General features: G+C 39.3%; 2 protein-coding genes across 2 annotated transcripts in view; both read left to right on the plus strand.

Annotated features, from left to right (window-relative positions):
- Positions 1-1,048: 1,048 nt before the first annotated feature.
- The window catches only part of acmsd (aminocarboxymuconate semialdehyde decarboxylase), an 82,999-nt gene continuing 57,339 nt past the window's right edge, over positions 1,049-26,708 (plus strand). Inside the window, exons 1-2 of the mRNA XM_083537254.1 lie at positions 1,049-1,137; positions 1,272-1,389. Of these exons, the coding sequence (XP_083393380.1) occupies positions 1,064-1,137; positions 1,272-1,389 (192 nt within the window). The 5' untranslated portion in view covers positions 1,049-1,063. The remainder of the gene's footprint in view (positions 1,138-1,271; positions 1,390-26,708) is intronic.
- On the plus strand, positions 8,340-10,129 carry arl4cb (ADP-ribosylation factor-like 4Cb). The gene has a single exon (XM_083537271.1). The coding sequence runs from the start codon at positions 8,805-8,807 to the stop codon at positions 9,381-9,383; it is 579 nt and encodes a 192-aa protein (XP_083393397.1). The 5' UTR covers positions 8,340-8,804; the 3' UTR covers positions 9,384-10,129.

Here is a 26,708-nt window from a genome sequence, read left to right on the forward strand (position 1 = left end):
AGTTTTTTTGCATTTCTAACATGTTCATACTGAATGCTGTTAAAAAAAAAACACACAAACTGACATTGCTATACTGCCTATTAATAAAAAGTGTATACTTTTTTTTTTTTTTTTGCACCAAATGAACCATTCCATTTATATTGTCATGCCTGATAAAATTGACTTTATATATATATATATATATAAATTGAAATGCATATGTAAGTGTGTGTAAATATTGTGAAAAGAAACACTGTCCCTGTCTTCAATGCATGTTCTGTTATTTGGATAAAAGGACACTTGTTACAAATTCATATTCAAAGTCTTGAATTGATTCGATTGAACAGATATATAAAGTGTAGAAATCCATTTAAAAAAAAAAAAAAAAAAGCTATTATTAAAGAAATCAAAAGCGTAGGAGTGAATTTTGTATGGAAAATGTGGATGGAGCAGACGCTTGCACAACAATTGTTCACGAGTTGCAGGTACCTGGAAATGGGTTAGAAGTGGGCGGGGCTGCTGAGTGAATGGAAAACTGTTGGGAAAGCTATAGGGGCTGTACGGCTTGTGTGTCTGTGTAATCTATCCTCCATATCGTTACGCATCGGGTTTCATATCGAGGGTAAACAATTCCTGACTTCTTTCCTGGCTCAAAGCAATGCAGTGCAGCCAAGTTTATTTCTTTTCATTGGATTCTAATGATGTCGGTTTTTTGTTTAGGTAATAACTGGCCTAGTGTAGATGCACATAAACACACTCAAACCCTGAGCATAAAATTGGTATGTGCTCCTTTTCTGAGCATCCCCTTCCACATTTACTTTCTTATAAAATAAAAATAAAATTTACTTTCTTATTTCTCCACTTATAAAGGAAGATGTTGCATTAGATTTCATGGAGTCACAATGGTGTTAGTAAAGTCAGGTCCTGATGTAGGTGAAATGAGAAGGCCTTGGGTGAACACACAGCAAAATACTGTCAGAAGCCAGAAATACTCCTGGAAATACTAAGCCGGGAATGTTGCTTATGATCCAGATTACATCAAACAAACAACTTCATGTCCCAGCAAACATCAATACCATCTAACATGGCTGCTACAGACCACCTTTCTCCAGCATACTCTCCAGCTCTTCCATTCTCCCAGCACCTGATTGAGCACAGGTGTGTTCAATTACACATTCACTCACACCATATGTATAGACTTCACTCATTAAATGTGAAGTATACACTCAGTCCCTGCATTTGCATAATTGCAATTAACAATCACTGCCTGTGTGTCATGTTGTGCTGTGTAGAAGCCATGGATACAGCCAGGAATGTTGTGTAAAAGCCAGGAATGCAGCTTGGAATTCTGTGTACAAGCCGGGAATGCACCAGGATTGCTGCATACAAGCCACAAATTCATCCGGGATGGTAAGTTAGTTTAACTTAAATCACTGTATACACAATTGTAATGATGTTTATCCTAGCAAGTTTAAAATAATGATGGGAGGAAGTAAAAGGGAGGAAGCTGGAGAACACAGAGAATGGGCTTTGATAAGAGAACAAGCAAAAAGTCCACACAGACAGGAACCTCAACTCAGATATGATCTAAAGACCATGTGCTGCTTCACATGAACCCTGAGCAGAAAATATTTCAGATTCTGGGTTAATCCTTTCAAGGCACCATGCACCACCTGACACACACACACACACACACACACACACACACACACACACACACACACACACACACACACACACACGAAGTCTGAAGGAATCACAGGCACGTTACAAAGGGCAGATTGTTTCCTGTGTGTGTGGGATGAAAGGGGAAGCAGGGGGAAAAAGAGGGGGGTCCAACTGAAACTTGGCAACCTGACCCTTGACTGGGTGCAAAAATCCAGAGGTGGATGAGTCTCTTCCCTGTTTCTGTGCTTTTCTTGCTTATCTGCTGTGTATTATCAATTATCTGATATTCCACTTCATTCATTAGTCTGCAACGGCTCTTTATTTCCGACAACTTTAACTCTCCGATATCATTAAGCAAACGGTCCGATGCTGAAATCCTTACAGTAGCAAAGCCAGAGAAGTCATGTGGTCTGTTTAATCATGAACAAGTGTATCACGATAGGCAATGAGAAATATCAGGACTACGCAGATTGGACAAAACCAGTCACGTACAGACCCTAAATTCAGTATTTAAACCAAACGTATCAAGTTCTGCAACAAAATTCCAGTATCGGATGAATACACACCGATATTGAACACGATCCTGCTCTCATCGGCTGTTATTCTTTGCTTTCTCCATACCGTTCCTAGTTTGCTAGCATAAATTTAGTGCAATCGTCATACAAGCTACAATTAGCTGGCTAGGAATGGTTAGCGGAGGATTGACATGATGAGAAATGTAAACAAATTCAAAATGGCAGATGCAGAATAAAAAATACAGACTACAGTTCCCTCTTTTTTTTTCTCAAACCATAATCTTACATATAAATGGAAAAATAGCTACGGTAGAGTGTAATTAATGTAGCGTGAACGCATGAGGTTTTGTGAGGTAAAAGAATGCCGAGAATTGCACCAGAGCTTCAGAACCAATTAGCATGATGACAACACTTTCACTCCCTTTCCTTCATGGGTCTCCCCCAACATTCATTAAATTATTGAAGACCCCTGTCAGAACTTTTGCAGCTTTTTTTTTAGGTTTAAAAGCTAAACAATGCAGAAATTCCTTGCTAATCCACTATCTTGAACACAAACACTGTGTAGTTGTGCGTGCTCAATTAAAGCAAGAAAAACACACTTGACACTGAATAATGGACTCTTGTTGAATGGAATTGATGTGAAGCCGACTTGTAAAAGTGTTGGAGGCTTTTATTATCATTAAACTTCCCGTTTGAGTTTGTTCCTGGTTTTCCGAGAGCTCAGCAAAAACCACGCCCTTAAACGCTGTTTGTACTTGTATGTAGTTTCTCTCGGTTGTGTTCATTAGAGTAAACTACAGTGGATTAAAATGCAGTGAAGTAGAAAAGAGTACATTACCATTGAGTAGAGTATAGAAGTGTACTTTAGAGTCGTGTGCAGTAGAATAATGTGCATCATAGTTCAGTACAGAATAATACAGTACAAGTTCACATTAAATACTGTAGAGAACAGAAACGCAGAGTACAATAGACAAATGTAGACACTAGTAAAGTACAGTAAAATACAGTACAGAAAAATACTTGACATTATTGTATATAATATAGAGTTCAATACTGTTCAGAATGTTATAGTATAAAGTACAATAAAAAGAAGTATAGTAGAGTACAGTAGGGAAGAGTATAGTCATGTGAAATACTTGGAGTGCAGCAGAGTACACTATTATAGTACAGAAAAGTATAGTGCAATAGAGTAATGTAGAATACAATACTGTACAGAATGGTACAGTAAAGTAGAGAAAAGTACAGTAGAGTAAAGTAGAGTACAGAAAAGTACCGTAGGGAGGAGTATAGTAATGTGAAATACTTGGAGTGCAGTAAAGGGCACTATATTAAGGTAAAGTACAGTATAGTACTATAATGTTGAGTACAATAAAGTACAGTCGATTACTGCACAGAAAAATACAATATAGTACAGTGAAGTACAATGGCGTAATGTGGAGTACAGTACAGAAAAGTACAGTGTAGTATAGTACAGTACATGAGTACAAAGTACATTAGACTGAAGTACAGTAAAGTACAACAGAGTACAGTACAGAAAAGTACAGTATAGTGCAATAGAGTAATGTAGAATACAATACTGTACAGAATGGTACACTAAAGTACAGTAGAGTAAAGTAGAGTACAGAAAAGTACCGTAGGGAGGAGTATAGTAATGTGAAATACTTGGAGTGCAGTAAAGGGCACTATATTAAGGTAGAGGAAAAGTACAGTATAGTACTATAGAGTAATGTTGAGTACAATAAAGTACAGTCGATCACTGCACAGCAAAATAAGATATAGTACAGTGAAGTACAATGGAGTAATGTGGAGTACAGTACAGAAAAGTACAGTGTAGTAGAGTACAGTACATGAGTACAAAGTACATTAGACTGAAGTACAGTAAAGTACAACAGAGTAGAGTACAGAAAAGTACAGTGTAGAAACCCAGCAGAGTAGAGTACAGTAGAGTGAAGTAAAGTAAAATGAAATACAGTAGCGTGCTGAAGAATACAGTGAATTACAGTATAGTACAGTAGATTAATGTAGAGTATAATACAGTACAGAATGGTATAGTGGAATAAAATAGATGACAAAATAGTAGCGTATAGTACAAGTAAACCAATGCAACAGAGTAAAGTATGGTATAGTAGAGTACAGAATACAGTATGGTACTGAACAGAAAATACAGTATGGTACAGTAGAGAGGAGTATATAGTCAAATGGAATACAGTAGAGTGTAGTAGATGATTGTATATATAAAGTACAGGAAAGTACAATAGTGTAATTTAGTGTACAGTATAGTAAAGTACATAGATTACAGTATAGAAAAGTACAAAGGTCATATGTTTAGATTCCAGCCACACCAAGATACCACTCTTGGGCCCCTGAGCAAGGCCCTTAACTCCATAGCTGCTTAGTTGTATGGATGAAAGTCGCTCTGCGTAAGGGTTTCTGTGAAACGACAATAATGTAAATGTACACTACGGTAAATTAGAGTTCTAACTAAGAGGACATTTGGTGTGACAGGAGCCACGAAACACAAGTGTAAGAACAGAAGGACCAAAACGTCATTTGTAAAATAGAAAGTTTATTCAAATGACACCCTATAAACCGGGATATTTGTGCAAAAAGACAACAAAAAAACCCCCATTAATCGCATAGTTGATGATAATGTAATTAGAGTATTGGGAGAAGGTTCTTTTTTTTCTTGCCCTTCATCAGACTCTGCACAGAATCCATCTGCTAATGGGAAATTCCTGCCTTATCTGTGTTTTACGGTTTCTGTTCTGCCAGAAGGGTTGGCAATCTAAACACACACACACACACACAGTACTACTGATTGCTCATGTTTCTGACTCGACAGCTAAAGACAGCAGACGTGATATAAAGCAGAAGAAAAAGAGAAAGAAAGATGGATTAACTGCAACGATTGGACGCAGCAAATTCAATGTTTAAATATGAACTATTTTATCGTTACTGTTTGCAGTTATGGCTTTTTCTTTTCTCCGATTAAAATGTCCGTACACGGAAACTGTCCCAGATCCCAGTGCTTTCGGAGTAAATTCCGTTTAAACTGTATGCATTGTCAGCGAGGCCTTTTCAGTCCTCCGAGGGGTCGTTTAACAACCTCCACTCGAGCTAATAAAGCGCTGAAATGGCCCTTAATATGGCGACTGGGAGCCAAACACAGGAAGAAGTGAGAGGATGAGGGCATGCGGAGAATAATACCAGAACACTGCACTTTATAGTCCAGTGAACGACATTATACGGACAAAAGTATTGGGACGCTGAAGGTTTTCATTGTTTGGAGTGAAATTTTTTCCAGCTATAAAGCTCTCAAATCATCCCTTTGGGATAAATGTGACCCAGACTGCACCCAAGGCCTCCTCACCTCACCTACATCAGTGCCTGGCTTTAGGAACTGTATCTGAATCTCCACAAATCTCCCCAAAATCTAGTGGAACATCTTCCCTGAGGAATGGAGGTTGTTCTAGCAGGGAATTTGGACTAAATGTGGAATAGGATGAGCTTTGATACTTCACAAACAGACCTAAAATCCCATTAGGTTATGTCTGGAGTATTTAGCCCTTATAATCATGTGCCAGGAGCTGCAGTGGTTTTAAGGCATTTTAAGTGTGTGTGTGTGTGTTGTAGTAACTGGTACAGCCTGACCAGTGGATTCTTTGGTACGAGCACTCCTTAATCAGGGCAGTGTAAAGATCAGGCGTGCACGTTCACTCACACCACACTGGGATGTTTTTATATCATGGTCTATTTTACTTGAAATGACACTAAGGGCAAAAGTAATCTCCGAAGCCTGATATCTGTGAAATAGTTCATGGTTCATCCCTCACACACGTTCATCTTAGTGGGGACTGTCAACATTCAGAACAATTACTCTGTATTACAAGAATGATATTATATCACAACTAATCAGCATTCTCATTCATTTCTCTCTTCCTCTGTGTCTGTATTTAGTAATTTGTTTGTTTTATTTTATTTTATTTATTTATTTTTTTTTTACCTGCTACTTATTTTAGAGCCAGAACTTTACACTCTTGCGTGGAAGTGAGCGACTGCCCTCTAGTGGACAAAACGCGAAAACATGAAATATAACTACAATAATAAAAAAATAATAAATAATAAAATAATAATAATAAAAATAGCAATAATAAAAATATATGTTATGCTACATTTTGTTTCTCATTATTATAAATAATTGTTTCTTCTTCGTATTATTATTATTATTATTATTATTATATATTATCATTGTTATAAATAATTATTTCTGACACAGAAATGCTAAATGTAGCATGTTTGAATGTGATAATAAAAATAACTAAATATTAACAATAGTAATAACAACTATAATAATAATAATAATAATAATAATAATAATAATAATAATAAATAATAATTTTTATGTAAGTGTTTTGATTTTATCACAAAATTATTCTTATTAATTTAGGCTAAAATGTTTGGTAATAGTTTTTTTTTATAACATACATATGCTACATTTATTCTTGTCAATGTCAGTCATTATAACAATAATTATCATGATCATAATAACCATATTATAAAAATACTTTTGATTTACGACAAATGTTTAATTAAATAAATTCATTTCAAATGATTTCAAATATTTTAAAGAATTCATTATTTTAATACGTTCAATATACCATTTAGCGTAATATTATTATTATTATTATTATTATTATTATTATTATTATTATTATTACTATTACTATTATTATTATTATTGGTTGAATGTGCAGGATTTAGCTTGTTACCCCTGACATAACATGAATCTTACACTTTAGAACACAATATTAGGTGAACTTGTTATTGCTGATACATTTTTTATTACTTTATTTAATAATTAAATATTATTATTGTTATTATGAGTAGTAATAGTGGTAATAGTTATCCTGTTATATCACGTGAGTGCCGATTGATTTACAAACAACAGTAGTCGAGGAATAACGTGCTCACTGAAGACAGGTCCTGATCACATCTACATCAGAAATACATTTTATTTAAAGCAGACATTAAGACCGAGATTTTATTTGACTGATAATATCAGCTGTGTCTGTCTCTTAATGGCATTTTACCTCCCAGTGACTCTCGTCCCCTGGTATCAGAGTAATTAGCAACAGCGACTATACAGTAGGTTTCGGTCAGAGATGCCTGATAAAATCACTCTAACGGGCAATCAAAAGCTCCTACACTGAAACTCTCAGTCTTTACACACACACACACACACACACACACACACACACACACACACACACACACACACACAGTTGGACAGAAGGTCTTGATTCCATTTCTTTTATATTGCAATACCTTAGTTTTCAGAGTAACCATTCACATAAACTTGTATGGTGAAGGCTGATGAAACCAGAGCACACTTAAAAAAGAGAGATAAAAAGAGAGGAAAGAAACAAGGCGGTGGAGGAAATACTGTATATAGATACTTTGAAAATGACAGGAACTTTTGTGTCTTGCATGTTCCTCACCATCCAGTAACGAGAAATGGTTAAAACATGACATGTTCATGGTACAGAAAAAAAAGATCTGACTGTGGTCCCTGAACTTTTTGGAACAAATTTGAGGAAGAACCACATATGGCTGAAAAGGTCCTGTGTTTTAATACTCCTTATATAAATTCCGCTTTATGTAATACTCGACTCAGGACAGCAGGTGGCACTGTCGGGTCGTACATTTCCCAATCACATTCTGGTCTTTCCTGAGAACTTCTGATGAAGTCTGTTCCATTATTTACACTTCGATGTGATGCAGGCTTCATCTAGAAGGTTATCGGGTTATTTTGCTCAGAACCCGCTGATACCGAACCACTCGAGTAAATAAGTTCGAGTGATTTAGTGACAAGCTACAAAAAGGGGGTCAGTGTGTACACGTGCACACGGTATCACTAGATAAACATTCACTAGGCTGATTTCTGAGGACCAAGAGGCTCCTGACTCATCTCTGGTGAATGTGTGTTTATTTGCCATGCTGTCTGTTTTAGCGAAAGGAAATGGTGCAGCTAGGCGACGGCAGTGGGCGGGACGTAGGGGGATGGAGATGGAGCCTTGTTTCTGTTTTTTGGATGGTCTCAACCAATCACGAGACAGTCTAGGAGTGTCCGTCACGAGCATTTGTGTTTGGCAAAGCGTGTGGGTGGAGTCTCAGGAAGCCCTTTCGCTGCTATGCAGTTCCTCTCAGCATTCATTCGTTGAGGTGGTGAGACGAGCTGCTGTGTGCTCCGACTACTGATTTACCCTGTGCTCAGGCATATTTTCTGTTTTCTCTGGGACTACGCTTTTTTTTTCCTCTTTTCTTTTTTAAGGATTTGGTCCACATAAGGTTTTTTTTTTTTTTTAAGGCATCATGTTTAAAAAAAAAGACTGAGTTGATCATGGAATAACTGGGAGAAGAAACCGGTTGGTCTGAAAGAGGAAAGATGGCGTTTTAACCTGTTCATGGAGCAGAATGCAAATGTAAATCTCTACACCGGGACTGGAAAGGTGTGCGACCGAGGACTGAGGACTTTATCCTCCAACGTCTGCCTTGAGCGTCTTCTTATGACCGCCTCATAAGCTGTTAAGACTACTGCGACCGAACAGCTACTTCTGAATCATTCATTGGTCAGGTAAAGAAATGGGGAACAGCTTTTCCAACATATCCGCCTTCCAGTCACTCCACATCGTGATGCTGGGGCTGGACTCGGCCGGCAAGACGACCGTCCTCTACAGGCTTAAGTTTAATGAGTTTGTGAACACCGTGCCTACGATCGGTTTCAACACCGAGAAGATCAAGCTGAGCAACGGTGCAGCGAAGGGCATCAGCTGCCATTTCTGGGACGTCGGCGGCCAAGAGAAGCTGCGTCCCCTGTGGAAGTCGTACAGCCGCTGCACTGATGGGATCATCTACGTGGTGGATTCGGTGGACGTAGACCGACTTGAGGAGGCTAAGACCGAGTTGCACAAAGTGACCAAATTCGCAGAGAACCAAGGAACTCCACTGCTGGTCATCGCCAATAAGCAGGACCTGCCCAGGTCCCTGCCAGTGGCGGATATAGAGAAGCAGCTGGCACTCAACGAGTTGACTCCGTCCACAGCGTACCACGTCCAGCCCGCTTGCGCAATCATCGGAGAAGGGCTCCACGAAGGCATGGACAAGCTGTATGAGATGATCGTGAAGCGGCGAAAAGCCCTAAAGCAGAAGAAGAAGCGATAACCGATAAATGTTTGCTTCAAGGATCCTTCTTACCCCTTCTCATTCATGCCTTCCTGCAAGCCCGGGGCCCATCGTCATGTGCCAACGCAATGATGCATCGCTTGGATTATGGATTGTTTTGGGCAGTTTGTTTGCTCAGAGTCAGATTTCTGTTGAACTTTGTCAGACACTGTATGGCTTGCTGGGTGGTTTCGAACCACGGTGAACTTACAGAAAAAAAAAACTTGAATTGTTACAATAAAAAAAAAAGGGGCTGGTTCCCTTTCTTTGCTGCTGTTGAATTACTGTGCAAGTAGCCTTGTCGTCATACTGAAGGATCTCTCTTCTACTTTAGCACTGTGAAGAATTACGAACGCTGCCGTTAATTTCATTTCGGGTTTTTTTCTCGGCTTGATTTTTCTCTCCGACGACCGGCCCGAAGCGTTACTGTGCGTATCACGAGGAACTCCATTCGGTTCTGTCCTGTTCCCTCTGCAGGTTGACCTGTTTAGGCCTGAAACGAGGAGATAACGTTCGGTACTCATGGACTCTGCATACACGTGCAGGCTTATGAAGAAACTAGAGAACATGACGTGTGGTGGACGGTGCTTACCATTCACGCGCTTGCAACCTCGGTCCACCACTTAGCACTTTTCCTTACCAAAACCAGTAGAGTTCGACACTGTATTGCAAAACTCCAGATTATTGTATTACATGGTCAAAAGATGAATTCTGAATTATTTTTCAATTAAAATATATTGAGAAAATGCTTCGTATCCGTTTTTTTTACTGTTTGGAGGAACGTTGGAGATGTTGGAGGTGGCGATTGTTGTTGTTTGTTTGTATGTGTTTTGTTTGGTTTGCAGCCCCAAATTTTATTTTGTTCCATCAAAATTGTATCTAAAACCAACTTAAAGTCAAAACTAAATCCTGCAATAGTGCCTGGTGGAAACATGCAAACTGTTCCCTTTACCATTCGCTGACTCTTAGGCAAATTGGGTTTGAAATTTGTGAAATGTCCTACAGCTCATGGCTTCTATTGGGATCAGATGGTGTGTGTGTGTGTGTGTGTGTGTGTGTGTGTGTGTGTGTGTGTGTGTGTGTGTGTGTGTGTGTGTGTGTGTGTGTGTGTGTGTGGAGGGGGGGTGTTTTAGAACAACAGAGGTCGATAGACTGATTAGGGGGGATGGTGAACCTGCTTTAAACCCTAGTTAGTGCTTGCAGTCATTATTTCGTCAATGTAACACACAGAAGCATCCTAATGGCCGCCATGTGTCGCTTATGTTTATCAGTATTTTAAAAAGCTGCCTAACTTTGCTTAGGTCTACCTTAATACTGTGGATATGACCCTTTTTGGTTTTAAACAGATTCTGGAAGGCCTAGAAGAGCTTTTCAATGCTTAACACCACACATCCTCTCTGTATCCTGCATATATCTGGAAAGAGTTCGGACTCCTTTAAAACCACCAGCCAGCCTTCATTCTTGTTTTGTTTCAGGCTCCCAACATGGCTGAGCTTTGGGAGATAAGTGCTGGCATTGCCAGCTGTGTAGGTTTTGGAGAGGGGGGGACTGAAATGTTGGCTGTAGGTATCGAATTTGTGGTGTTGTTGCAGCTGTTATTTCAGCTTCTCAATAGTCCTTAAAGTGTCCCTCAGATCAAAATTAGGTTTTAAGAGGGTTGAAAATAGATATGGAAAAAAACCTGATCATTGAATTCCTATATGCCTTTTAAACATCCCATTCAGCCACCATTTGCTGTTAGAGTAACCTCCACTCTTCCAGGAAGATGTTCCTCTATATTTTAAAGTGGGCTTATGGAGATTTATTTGTCCACAAGTGTGTTTGTAAAGTCAGATACTGATGTAGTTGATGTGAGGAGTGCAGTCTGGGGTGCCTTCAAGTTTATCCCATTAATGTTCTATAGCAGGAGATCTTCTAAATTCAAACCATATGTTCATAAAGCTGGCCTTGTGCACAGGAGTGTAGAAGATTGGACCAGGTTTGTCTCCTAGTTCAATTGAATGGAAAAATAAACGCTTCCACGTCCCTATGGCTGGAAAAAGTCAACAGTAAGATGAATAATATAACTTAACTATTTTGGACCATGTTTTCACACCCGTCTAGTGAAATCTTCCTGCAGTGCATATTAACACTTGTTTCGGACTAATAACTATAATAATAAAGTGTGATGAAATCATGCCATCTCATAGCACTCATGACAATAACTATAATCTCAATGTTTTCTCAACATGGCCTCAAAAGAATAGAAAAAATTACAGGTAGTCCCCGACCTACGCCAAAGATACGTTCCGAAAATCTGGTAAGTGGAGACCTGGCATTGCCTACAAAGACGTCTTAACGAATGGTAATCAGTATGGGGTAGTATACGGTAATTTGTTCATAATTAAACAGTACACAATTTACAGTACCATGGACAAGCGCCGGTTCGTGAGTGGAGGGCGGAGCATACGCTGCTACGTTTGCCTGCCATGCAAAACGTAAAATATTTATAAAAACTATTTTTGTATCACTATCGTCAATGTAAGAGCAAAAAATCACAAGTCAAACCATTGTAACTGTAATCTGTATTTCAAGAATGATATATTTCATGTTTTTTGGGACTCGGGGTAGAAATGCTTAGTCTACACTTTAGACCATTGTCTTTCACATGCATCACACATGCACTGTCTCTCTCGCAACCTTTTTCTTCTCACAAACACTAAACCACATTAAACATGCTGCCGGCTTATAGGCGAGGCTGATTTGGCATCAGCTGACGAACAAATCGAATCAAAACGCGAGCCGCCGAGGTGTTTCAAACTCTCACTTCCCTGTGATGGCATGATGTAAGTGTATGTGAACCACCGTCTCTCAAACACCGTACTCCAGAGTCCCCTAAGTAATGTGATCACATTGCTCTCCATTCAACTGCTGTAGCAATGCGACCTCATTGTTTTCGAACCGATTCCAGTGAACAGACTATAGGAAATGAAATCTCACACACAAGTGTATATATATATATCCGAGAGAAAGAGACGATTTCAGCTCTATTTGCCATTATTTGCCCAACCATCCAATTATGTTCAATTTTGTGGTCTTGCTTGACGGATATCTGTGGCCTGACTCTGTCAAAAGAAACAAAGGTGCACTCTCAATATAATTCTAAGGTTTCAGTGTACGAGGGAGGAAAAAAAAGAGGCTGACTGTGTAAAGACTACCATTAGAAGAACCTGCACAGTCATGTCTGGCTTCGAGTACAAACCCCGGCTTGACGTGGCACACCAGCACTCAAAGAAATCTTTCTTTTAAAAAAAAACCCCAAAACAACAGATCAGTCTCTAATTATTTGCCTACAGGCGCTATGCCAGACTCGTTTCTTACTTTCCGCAGCCGTGAACTGTGGCAAAACATCTGTTAATGAGGGGGATTACTTTTTGATGAGCGCCGGATAATTAGGAATAAGCGGTTTGTCGTGTTAATTTGATAGGAGAGGTTTTTTTTGAGGGGCGGTTGGGTGGTTGGATTTGGGGGATACGATCTAGGAGCAGACGTCGTGGGACCCTCTGTGCATTAAACTTTCATGAAGATCGATCCTCTGAACTTAGCCAGACTAGGAGCCATTTGAGGGCACCTCAGGGCTTTGGGGAAATGACTCATTTGGGGAAAGGAATGATACGGCATGTGACTCGAGCGACTCACGTGTGATCGTTTTCCGTCTAGCGATGGACTTCAATGGAAATTAGATCCGATAATGGATGCTTTCATGGTCCCACTTCATTGTTGCGTATTAGTCATTTTGGTCAATTCTAATGATGCGTAATTTGACAAGAAGGTTGAAACATTGTGCTGTTTGTGTGGGTAGATTATGTAGTTGATGATAACTAGCCTACCTACACCTCTAAATGTTAGTTAGCTATTTAGTTTGTTAGTTTAGACTGACCGCATTGTAATATATAATCAAAATCTTTGCTAATCTGACGTAGCGCTTTTTCTTACATATATCAAAAAACGAGCACCGGTTGTACAAATGCTTTAAAAGTTCTCCACACCTGATGTACGGCATTCTATATGAAATGGAGAATGAAACAGTGTGTAATATTAGGCTTATGTCGGCGGCCATTTTTTACAGCATCACAACTTGCTTTGTGTATTAGCCTGAGGTCATTTTGCTGACTAAGGCACACTGGGCACACACAAAAAACGTGTGAATATTACATGGAACAAAACAAGCTCTGATAAAATTCCTGTTAAATGTTTATCGCAGAGCGTTCGCTGAACTGCACTCCTCGCTTGAGCAACCGTTGTTTATTATTAGCCAGATGGTGTGTGCTAGCATAACCCTGACTTATTGGAGTTTATGAAGTGAAAAGAAAAAAACACATCTGAATCCGGCTATGTGCGCATTAGATGTGAAACTAATTTTCTTCAGGTTGCATCAGGTTGCACCACAAAACTAATATAGCCACTGTCAGATCTTTTGAGGTAGACCCTCAAGTTCCCAACACACATCAAGATTTTCCTGCTCTCAATCTCCAAGGTTTCACTGTGGCCACAACCTCGTAAAATAGCGATGCGTTTTTCAAATGTACCCACATTCACATGAACCTAGCGTCCGCTACTATCTTTCTTTCTAGATTTATTTCATCCTATCTTCACCAGGGTGGAGTTAGTAACCACCAGATTACCATAGAAGTTTATTATCTCTTATTTATAACGTTATATAGGAACAAATCTGATCGTCAACAATGGAAATATTCGTATTACACGGCCAGGTTCCTTATTCGATTACATCTCTGTCGTTAAATTCGCTGGATATGATTAGTAGGAGAAATATAAATGAAGCTAGCATTGCTTTTCCACAGCTCCAGGGTCTCGGGTTTCATGTTGATCTCAGGTTACGGTCTATGGATAGGGTTTCTCTGCATGTTCTCTACAAGTCCTCGGGTTCTCCGGTTTCCTGACAAAAAAAATAAACATGCCTATAATTCTGTCGCGTGTGTATAAATGCTCTGTTGGTTATTGTATTTGCCGAGACCTTGAAATAAGATATCGAGAATAGGGCGTGATGTGAACGTCTTGAAACGTGGTAGAATGTGAGTTTGAACGAATGGACATGGAGGTGTATCAGTTTATAAGTACGTTGAGTATTTGGCGTAGATGAGGTTCAAAGATGCAATGGAGAAGAGGCGGAGCCAAGAGTTGGTGTGAAGATATGGTTTTGATGGATGGATGGATAGCTAGAATTGTATTAAATGTCTTTGGATGTGGTGGAATAAAATCCTGTTCCAGCATGACAGTGCTCCTGTGCACAAATCCAGCTCCATGAAGATCTACTTTACATTGGTCGGAGTGGAAGATCTTCTGTAGAGCTCTGACCTCAACACTATTGGGATGAATGCGAACACCCTCCTGCCTGAATGAATCTCACACAAATCTCCACAAAATGTAGTGGAACATCTTCACAGAAAAGTGGAGGTTATTCGAACAGCAGGGGATTATATAATGAATGAGTATTGAAGGACATACAAATCTTGTAATCAAGTATCCATAAACGTTTGATCACATATGTTTGTCTTTGTAAAAGAAGCCACCTTAGACACAAATGAGAATGAATGTTGCATGCGAAGATCGTGCAGTATTTATTTGCAATGTTGAAGTCAGTCCTCACAATTACAAGTGTGTGAACAATTAACATTTTGTGCACTTTTGTCCCCTCTGCATGGTTGAAAGGGCTTTTTTTCTGTCGGTCTTTCAAATATATACAAAGCGTGTAAGCTTCACTTTTGTTTTCGTTTTTTAAATCGCACAAAAAAAAAATCCAGTTTTTTTTTCTCTCTAGTCATGTAAATACAAGCCCTAGGTTGCATTCAGTGCGTGCGTGCGTGCGTGCGTGTGTGTGTGTGTGTGTGTGTGTTTTTCCAGCAAGGCCTACTTCATATCGTAATCTTCAACTGTTAATGCTGTAAAGCAATTCCATGTTAACGTGCACAACACGAAATGGAAATGCTTGCAAGAGCACATTATCTAATCTCGGGATCCATTGGGGGGTGAAATCGGCTTGCATGTCAATCAACTCCTGGCCTCTGGCCCTCTGCGAGTTCCCGTTAATTCAGATGTTTTGACGGTGTGAGGGAGCAGGGGAGAGAAAGAAAAAAATGAGAGCGAGAGAGAGAAAAGAGAGGGAGAGATGGCCAAATGGGGTGTGTGTTTACATTTCCCTTGAGAGGGGGAAGGGTGACTCAATCCAGAGAGTGCAAGATGGGGGAAGGAGTGTGTGTGTGTGTGTGTGTGTGTGTGTGTGTGTGTGTGTGTGTGTGTGTGTGTGTAAGGGGTCAAAGTAGGTATACACTCACAGAGATTCCTACAGGGAATAGGACACAAAGAAGTGAAATCGCCAGTAAACAAGTTTGAATCAAAAATGATTGCTTTCCGAGCCACGTGTTGCTCATCACGCTCCATATCCACTCAGATGCTTTGGAGATGGATCAGATAGCTCACGTCGGCTCAACTGATCTGATCCTGACAGACGCTACTGTTGAACACGGCTGAAAGACTTGAACATGGGTAAAGATGACACCATCCAAAGGAGTCTGAATTGAATTTAGGAATTTTAATGGACATGAACAGTGTCCTGAAGAAGCTTTGCGTAAATAAATATAAGATAAAAAATTTTAATTCGCAAATTAGAGGAGACTGTAGTGAAGGAAACACTCTTAAAACGTCGTTAGCAAATAAGAGGTTGCGAGGAACCGGACTCAAACGCGATCCCATCTTCATCCGGGTGACATCTGAGTACCTATTCATTATAGTTCCTGAGCAGAACCATCCACAGTCGTCTCTGGTGTCTTTAGGCTGTCCATGTAAAACCATCCTCAGCAGCAACAAGAGGTTTCCAGAGTTGATGAGGTCTTCATTTAGAAGTATGGACCAGGCCAGCAAATAAATAGTTTTCTAGAAGACGTTGCAAAGGTTGCAACCTGAAGCATAGTTTGATAGCCTCTAGATTAAACTAATCCTCACTGTAATGACTTTTAAATAATTTGATTATTGCTGAAAATTCATGCAACCCTCTCTTAAGTCCTCGACTCCTTCGGTTTGGCTGTGACTCTGAACACAACCTTATGAATATGCATGTGTATAAAAGGATAAGCATTTTTTTTTAAACCTCCATGAGTTTGCCAATGGGAGGTAATATTTTGTGTTAGCTTCCAGGAACTTTATTACCCAGAAAGGCTAGAATCGCTATATAAAAACAGGACAGGATGTGTAACTTGTGTTAATCCGCCGTCTTGGGTACAAATTTAGGCAAGTCTAATTACTTTTTAGAAATCTGTTTATTGGCTCTACATTTCCTTAAATCGATTCCTTGTGCTAGCTTGACGCCTGTGAGTATGCAGCAACATGGGCATTTGCACGCTACCGTAATTAGCATGCAGTGCAGATGCATGTCTAAACACTGCGAGGGGATCAGAGGGCTTGGAGTGAGCAAACATCATCCATCAAGGCTTAGAGAGGTGGCAGTCCGCGACAGTGTATCGCGCATAACCTCTGCTTGCAATCTGTGGATGAGGGGCGTTGGAGTTTGGAGTTCCGGGGGAATTGGAGTTTGAGGATTTCTAGGAACCGATCAGCCCAAGGTTATTATAGTTAATGAAAAACGACCAGGAAAAACTACTACAAGTTTTCCATTAACATGGGTTCAAATGCAAGTTTGCAAATAAATGAAAACTGAAGTGCACGCTATCAAGTCAAGTTATAAAAACGAAAACTGAATACAATTTCAGAATATATATATACATATATATATATATATATATATATATATATATATATATATATATATATATATATATATAAAATGGGCTTTAAACATGTTAGACAGACAGACAGACAGACAGACAGACAGACAGACAGACAGACAGACAGACAGACAGACAGACAGACAGACAGACAGACAGACAGACAGATAGATAGATAGATAGATAGATAGATAGATAGATAGATAGATACCCACAAATATTTCCTTCACTTCAACTAGGAGACCCAAACCGCCCCTGAACACATAGCCAGCTCAATAAAGTTATGGGTTGGACTGGAAGATCTCCTGCTATAGAACTCAGCCTCAACCCTATCAAACACATTTGAGATGAGTTGGAAGGCTGACTGAACCCCGGGCCTCCTCACTTTCCTTACTGCATCATTTACTGCATTATGTTTAGTAATACAACTTTTGATGGTCTTTTCTACAGTGACCAATGCAGATGTAATGACACCAGATCCCAAATCTAACGATGATAAATCGTATTTGATGGATATTTCTGTGGAAGTCTGGTGTTTAGGGTCTCTGCAGTACAGCTCCAAACATCTTTAAAATCCGTGCCAAGGTTCAGTGAAGCTGTTCTGATGACTCATGGTGGCTCAGCGCATTGGTATCACATTTTTTGCCAGGTTTTCATCTGTATTTCAGCAATATCGACTCTGTGTGTGTGTGTGTGTGTGTGTGTGTGTGTGTGTGTGTGTGTGTGTGTGTGTGTGTGTGTGTGTGCGCATGTGTGTGTGTGCCTGTCTCATTTTCTCAACAAGCCCTTATTGGTGGATCAGTGACATGTCTGATGAATGCGTTTGTTCACTTTCACTCGCAAGTCCAGAACCAGAAACGGAAGCTTCTGGAATATTCCACTCGAGCCTATCCATCTTCGAGCTCCGCAGCTCCGCAGCACACCCGCTCTCCTCCCACTCACACAGACACCGCATAATTAATCTGTGGGAAATGAACGGTGGGGGGAGAAAAGATCAAAATCAGCATCATTTGTGGAAAGATGAATTTCGCATTTTAATCCAATAACGAGAGTGCCTTTCGAAAAAAAAGAAGAATACACAAGCAGCACTGCAGTGCTGAGAGGAAACTGAGGCTCTGAGAGAAGAACAGAAGGAGTAATGAAGTTGAGATGAAGGCAAGACCGAGAGCGGTCCCTCCATATTGTCCTTCCATCAGAAGTAAAATACCAATATTTATTAGGTTCTACAAATTTGAGTAAACGTCTTCACTTTCACCTTCTCCAAACTGGCTATATTGATAACATGCTTCATTTCAATCCAAAAGTTTGTAGTAGTATGTGCCTCTTTTTGCCTCCTCCACATTTAGTCCCCAATTGCTCCAAACCTTCACTCTTCCAGAAAAGATAATCTACTAGATTTCATGGAGATTTGTGCTCATTCAAGTAGGTACTGATGTAGGTGATGTGTGGAAGCCTGAGGTCCATTCAGTGTCCACACACATCCCAAATGTGTTCTGTTTTAGAGCTCTACAGCAGGAGATCTTCCACTCCAACCCATTGAAATTATATCTTCATGGAACTGGCTTTGTGCACTGCCATGCTGGAGCAGGTTTGGGTCTCATAGTTGAAGTAAAGCTCAGAAAACAGAAAATTGAATGCTGTGACTATTCTGTTTTTGGAAAAAAATCCCGTCTCCCAATACTTTTGTCCATATAGTGAATTACATGAAATCCATGATTATTTCTCCAAAAACGTATAAAACATGGACATGGACACCCTCAAAAAATGAGTAATTGTTTCTAAAGACTTCTATAACAAACTGTTTTCTTTAAGGTCTTAAGAAATCACTTTGGTGGTTTCTTCGTTGCATAATCTGCTTTTTCCTGCTAATTTTATGTGACTATAAACGGATACATATTTAGACAGGACTTTTAGATAATAGATAAACATAAACATTGAATCATTGAAGAAAAGTTGTAACAGGAAATGAGGCAACTTTGTGGTAGCAGTAGTCATTCTGCATCATCACTGGTGATTCTTTCTATAATGATTTCTGTCCTACAGAAAATTGGATGAAATGTGCGGTTCATCACAACACTTCCTATTTGTTTCTGTAGAAACCAAGGACATTTTACATGGACAACCTGGACATGCATGATGGGTCCTAAATTAGTGTGTGTGTGTGTGTGTGTGTGAAACCATAGAGATTAATGCAAACATGTTAGGGTTGGTTACAAATGGCAGATGAATGAGTAAAATATGTTAAACGAGGCATACAAAATAGGCAGTATGGCATGATTCCACCAGAAAGAAAAAAAAATACCAAAAGTAAACAGACCAAGCCACACCGAAAGTATGTGGACACCCGACTTAATCGTTTCTTCAAATATTGTAAGCACACAGTCTTCTAGAATGTATGTGAATGTTGAAGCATACATTTTTTTATTTTTTTTGCAAAGGGGTGGAAACTTTCCAGAAAATTTCCACGTGAACTTCATCTGGGGAATTTGGGAAATATTCCAAGTTGGAAACCAGGAATTTATTGGTATATGTGGGAATTAATCAGACATTTAGGGAAATGTATATAATCTGTATCTGCATGCAAACGAATACGTTTTACGTTATTTTATGTGCGTGTGTATGCGAGTGCATGTAAAGGGCGTGGTCTCAGTAGCCCTGCAGTAAGTGTGTTGTGTGCATGTGATTGATGAATGTGCAGGGTAGAAATTCAACTGGAATTCTATCTGACCAAAACCAAAATTCCCATTAATTCATGTTAATTCTCATGGAAGGTTTATAGTCTTGAAAATTCCGGAAAATTTGCCACTCTTGTTCCAGCTTCCTGAACACGTGGTGTTGATGTTCTGTCAAGTGTCCTGCAGTTCACTAAACACCTTTGGGATGAACTGGAACAATGAATGAACCCCAAACATCAGTACCTAATAGCTGAACAATCACCATTCCCCACAGCCACGCCCTAAAATGTGAAAAGCCTTCCCAGATTTGGAATGGGATTTTTAACATGGACATCTGAATATTACATTTGGGTGTATAGTGTAGTACATGGAAATACAGTATATGGATGGATGGATGGATGGATGAATGGATGGTTGGACGTTACTGATAACCAGAAAGCAACATCCCACATTTCCTGAGGCATCAACTTAGGCGTGACTGATTTCTTCCTTCTTTTTTCCTGAGCTTCTTTCTAATGGAAATGGAGCAGACTTTTTTCTTCTTTTTTTTGTCTCCTCTTTCCATTACTCATAGTCATTCATTGTCTCTCTGTCTCGCCCTCTGTAAAGGCTTCCCTGCTGGATGTCTTTAATCCCTCCTCCACCTCCAGTATTCACTCCACCAGGGCAGGACATTTGCTTACACGTAAAACCACCGACATTCAGTCTAGCGAATGCTTCGCTAAAACCGAGAAACCATCACATTATTATTTATTGTTTGTCACACTTCCATAATGGAAATCCCAAAATAATTTTTAATACTGCTTCCTTATTTATTTGTTCCAGAGTTTTAAAAAAATGTTTAATCCAGTTCCTCTCCCTGTTCCTTTTTTTTTTTTTTATTCTAACACAGGACTTATTTTCCATGTGCAGGACCACACAGCAGTTCCTCATACTTGCACATTCATTGTTTTGACAAATTATCCAAAATGCACCACTTCTCATTTGCCGTAAATGGACCTACTTTCAAAAGGGTTGAATTGCAAGTGACAAAGGTGCTAGTGTGCATCAAAATGCTCCAGGGTGCATTTCATAGTGAGAGAAAAAAAAACGGTCTTGCAAAACCTGGGAAACTTCTCCTGATGATGCAATACATTCGGTGATCTTTCCAAATGTGCAAGTCAATGCTAGCGTGCAGTGGTGGAAAGCCTAAATATGACTTTTAATATAGGTTGACACTAATATAGATATGTTCTGAGGAGTGTGCAACTAGCTGAGCAACAAACTAGCTAATTTAAATGTAACTTTTCTCTTGCTAACTACTTCATGATTATCCTGAGCAGCATTTATAAGCTGGAGCAGCTGTATTTAACACGACATGGAATCCTTAGTGAACTTGGTGTTGAGTCTAATTCAGAGATTAAACTGTAAAATATCAGAAGATCTGACTAGATAGTCTTGCTAGTGCAGCTACGTAATAGCTTAGCTGTACACACCAAACTGTAAAATGGTGATCTCTTTATTTTTTCATATTAGATTCCTTATTTTTTGCCCTTATGAGTTAGCAATGCATATCATTGGGCTTCACTGTCTCAGACATTGCTGCAGCGTATTAAAGTATTTAGCATCAGTTTTGCTAGCTCAAATAATCAATCAATCTGTTTTAAGATTTTGACATAAAAAAGATCTTATAATACAAAATCTATCGATGATAACAGAAATTATAATTATGACACCAATGATGCCGACTACACTATAATTTTAAGTTTATTACCATCTGGAATGATATCTGTTTGTGTTTTTTGAACATCCTATTTCACATTTAGTCCCCGTTTCCTGTTACGATAACCTCCACTCTTCTGGGGTGACGTTCCACTATTCTGGTCATATTTGAAAGTATTGAAATACTTGTGCAGTTCTGTACTTTTGTCACTTTTTGGTGCATAAATATAAATTTGGTACAACTAGTAAGAGATTTTTCCGGTTAACAGAACCTTTGCTTTCTTTTCCCCACAAGATAAATCAGATCATTTGTCTTCAATATTGGAACATAAGGTGGAGTAGGAGCAATCAAATACATGTAGTAAAATGTTACATTTCAGGATGATCATAACTCAGATCAGGAAAGACTAGTTCCTCCTCGAAGCCTCGCTAAAACATTGGTGTGGTTGGGTGGAACCCGGTGTGAGAAACGACAAGAAAAATGGACCATTTGTAAATCAACCGTAGCGTCTCGCACATGAGATCTCTTTTCACTGGAAACAGTTCTCGTTTGGGTGTGATGGTGCAAAGCTATCAGTAGAAGTATTACCTCAGAACTCGCTATTCACACCTTGTACTCACAGACACGAAGAACCCCTCCTCCACCAGGTTTACTGGTTTAATGATGGAGGTTCTGCGGCGTCTGCTTTCAGTTAACTCTAGGTGCCAAGTCCACGCGAGATTAAAGCAAAGATGAGTCAGTGATGTATGATGATCGTGTATCCTGACTTCAAACGGAGGCTTTGTTTGGTTTGGCCTGCCTTTGTTTAAATATGGTCAGTTTTCTTTGGCAGAATGAATGTCTGTGTGCTCTTTGGGGGAAAATCCTGACTGGGAATCTGGACGTGAAGAATCATCTGTTAAACGAAGACTTTTCTACATGTGTTTCATTTGCTGTTATAATAACTTCCAGTATTCTGGGAAGATGTTCCACTAAATTTTGGTGATGGAGATTTGTGCTCATTTAGACACAAGGGTATTAGTAGTGACCGAGTCACGTATTGAGAAGGCCTGGGGTGCAGACGGAGTAAAAAATACAGTCCAAAGGTGTTCATTTACATTTATAGCATTTGGCAGACACCCTTATCCAGAGGAACTTACAGCTGAGGGTTAACGGTCTTGCTCAAGGTCCCACCAGTGGCAATTTGGTGGTGCTAGGATTTGAACTTGTGACCTTCCGATCCAATGTCTTAACCGCTTGAGCAACCACCTCCATAGAGCAGGTAGCACATAGACTCAAGATCTTCCATTCCAATTCATGGAAAACCACATCTTCATGGAGATATGTGCACAATGTCATGCTGGAGTCATGCTGGATGCAGGTTGGGCCTCGTAAGTAAAATGAAATTTTAATGCTCCTGCATTCGAAGACGTCCTATACAAATGTGTTCTTCGACCGTTTGGGAAAGAATCAAATATGGCTGTTTGTTAAGGAAATTTTATTTTACTGTGAATCTTGATAAGATTCCTATTTTTACCTAAACGTCATGTAGACTAACAACGGCTAGCAAAGATGGTCCTTTATCCACTCTGGCAATGCTTCAAGTTCTTTTAGAACCATGTGCTAAATTTCACACCTTATCCTATCTCAAACAGGGGTCAGGACGGCTTCGCAATCAATACTGCAACAAGTCTCTTACCTGAGATCAGTATTTTAGGTTCTCCGAATATGGTAAAGGTCAGGATCCGGGTTAAAGAGGCTGGCTCTAGAGCGGAGACGTGGCGAATTCATCAAGCAGTGCTATTTATCAGAGGGCTAGAGTGGTCAAAGGTTGAAAGGTTAAAGTATAAGCATGGTCAGCCAAGCAAACATGCTTTGGGCAGGAAGCCAGAGCAAATGAAAAACAATAGGGACTTGAATGAATATAAATACATAAACAGATAATGTTTTCTATACTTATATGAATAATATGGGGGTTTTATTTTCCCCTCCAAAAATATCATTCTCTGGATCTTTGCAAGCTGGAAGAAATTTGAAGGCAAGTGGTCAGATATGAAGCAAAACAAAGACAGACAATGTTCATTAACATGAACAGTAGATTCAGTCATTCATTCTTAGTAACTGCCTGGTCAGTTTTACTGGGATTTTAATTCGGCTGGTAATATATTTTTTGTTAAGATGGCGAGGCAAGATTTGTGGGGTTTTTTATTGCTAGTAGTAAGAGGAACACTTGACAGTAGAAACTTCCTGGTCACAGTTTGGTTTCTAAGAGCATTGGCTTTACAGAAAATGAGAGGGAGGAGAAGGAATAGAAAAAAAGAGGAATGCTAGTAACACAGGGCCAGACGGCTAAGAGTGGTTTCCTTCCAAAGACTTTTGTGGTAGACCACCACCATCTGGTACTCCCACATACACCCGGATGTGTGAAAACGGTAACACAGTGGCATCCTTACTTTTTTAGAAAAAAGAAAGAAAGAAAGAAAGAAAGAAAGAAAGACAGAAATAGTATAGTATTATAGTGTTTGTATGAAAAAAGGTGAGTTTTTGTAAGAGTGTGAATGCAGCATGCTTAATTCAGGTTTTCCTGAAGCACTTAATTTGGAGGCGAATGGAGAAAAATGAACGGATGCCATCCGGGGCAAATGAGGCGAAATAAATAAATGTAGAGGAATATGAATTTGTTCCTTCCAAAGACCCTGGGTTTTCCAGAGGCTCGGGATGCTTCACACCTCATAGCAGATAAATAGTTGACGAATGTGTGAATGCTTTAACTTGTTAGGTCTTTAAAAATATCAAAAGCTCCACTTGACCCCATGCTGTTGTGCTGAAAGAGCAGGAGGAAAGAAAAAAACCTGGTGGAAGCATTTAGTGAACCTATTTCTGGTGCAACTTGTTTGGGTGTTTTCTTTGATCATCTGGGTTCTTCACACTGCGTTTGTCAATTCTTTATTTCATAGGTGATGGCAGGAAGTTCCTGTAGGGAGAAAAACACCCAGGTCAAAATCTAGCTTTCAGCAGCCACAGGCTTGTCTTCATACCTCCAACAATGAACCCAGGAAAGGACAGGAAACGGTTTTTGCTTTTCTGCCCGAGATTAACGATTACGGGCGAGAAGGGGAAGTGAAAGTAATGACCAGTCTGATGTGCTTCCAATACAAGGCCACAACGTTGCACTTAACACGGGTTGGGGTCACTTCAGGGCATACGGGGTCATGTGAACAGGCTTCTGCTATGATAATTATCCGCTTTTGGGTGAAAATGGCATTTAAGTACAGGTCAGCGGAGATATCGGCATCTGGAAAATCACATCAGCTTGGTGAACTTGCTGGATTGCTGAAAATGAAACCCGAATCTAATGGTTCAGTAAAGATAATATAAATACTAAAATGTAATAATTAGCCCAAGATATATTGGTGCATGATTTAGCCATGGATTAGCACTAATATTTGCGAGTTAGCGGTACACGTGTTCGTACCAAACCTTTCCGGTACAGGGCTTTCAATCCTCGCAATCCTTTTTACGTGCGGAACATAGTTACAATCTGGGTTTCCTCACGAACGTATTAAGTGGCGGACACAAGTTTGTTTAGTCTCCAACTTGCACTTGCAGTGTCACTGTTTATTATTATTAGACATACACAACGTCAGCGGTACAAAAAAGAAAAACGTTTTGTTTTGCACATACGTGGAATCGCAAAATTCCTGGTTATCGCTAACGCTAGCAAGTATGGATTCTTTAGCGTTTTTATGTCTAGCTTCAAGAATTTATCAGGTTGGAAGGAATGTAGACATTTGTTAAAGTATGCTGAATTAAGTAGAATAGTTAAGTGGATAATATCTTAAAAAAATTTAATGTAAAACACACCATTTATTTACACATTTATAACCCAAATGTAGTCTAACAATTGAACTTTTCTATATATTACATTTTGTTTAATACATTTTTATTGTCAATTTAACTGTTACTCAGTTTAAATCAATATAATAAAAGAAAATTTGCATTATGTTAAATTATTTTCAAAAAATGATATTTTGTTTTTGATTAAATATTATAAAATATAATTTAGTAATATATTATTTAACCAACAACATTTTGTTTAAAATTGTTTTGAAAATATAAACTGTGGACGTTCACAAATGTCAATAATAATAAACTGCATTAATAAAAAATGACAAGCAATTTTATGTTTTGCATTAACAAACCCAAACATATAGAAATTGTGCCGAACCGTGACTTAAAAGCCATTTTGAATTTCGTCTTTCTTACATCCCTATTTGCAAGTGAATGATTTTTATTGAACTACTACCAAAGTAAACTCATAAATCTGTGGGAAAAACGAACCCAAACGTCTGTACAGTCTTTTTCTCCAACGCCAAAGTCTACACAAAACAAAGAAAGAAAAGAGGCCGAGCGCACGAGTCAAAGGCTTTGGTTTTGGTCGTCTCCTTCTCGTGAAAGAAGCCGACGTTGACAAGGCAACCGGTCCATCTGGTCACGGTCCAGCTGTCTCAAGGGGACTGTAGGGTTTCACACAGGCCAAACAATTACTTGACTTCCTCGAGTTTACGCTGACAAACACAGCAAAGTCCCGCAGTCTCTAAGGATAATAATATTCGTTGAATTGAAAGATACCTCGGCAAGAAATTGGTTTGTGGTATTAGTTTGAGCGTCCGATTTCATAAGTATCCATGTTCTAATAAGATTCACTCTTCTGGGAAGATGTTCCACTAGATTTATTTAGCCACAAAAGTGCACTATAGGGGGAATGTGTCCTGGAAGTTTTGTTCACTTAGCGTGTCAAGCACCTTCTGCGATTCACGCTGGATCTCCGCAATGGTGTCGGAACGTTGACAAAAAATTGTCCCATTATATAAAAAGTCCAATGTTCTAAAAAATTTGATTTTTGTTGGATAAATCAAACACAAAGTTCAAGCTAAATTCGTCCTTCTGCATTTCGAAATGCGGTTTCAGTGCCTTCGTCACATTTAGCAAGTCATATTTTAGCTTTCCTCCGTAACAGGAAGTCGTAATTGCAGCGAGGCCCTGCGCTGACCTCTTCCCCATTTGAAAATTGGGGCTGGGCGTGAACAGGATCTGACTTGCTGACGCTGCTGCCGTCGTTAACTTTGATATACAGATGTTGCTGGGTCATGCGGTTATGAGTGAGGTCACACTTCAGAAAAGGGTTCGG

The sequence above is a fragment of the Silurus aristotelis genome (assembly GCF_946808225.1).
Source record: "Silurus aristotelis genome assembly, chromosome: 3".
NCBI classification, from domain to species: Eukaryota; Metazoa; Chordata; class Actinopteri; order Siluriformes; family Siluridae; genus Silurus; species Silurus aristotelis.

Excerpts from the sequence above, each read along its gene's own strand:
- arl4cb (XM_083537271.1), top strand. The coding sequence starts at position 8,805 with ATGGGGAACAGCTTTTCCAACATATCCGCCTTCCAGTCACTCCACATC.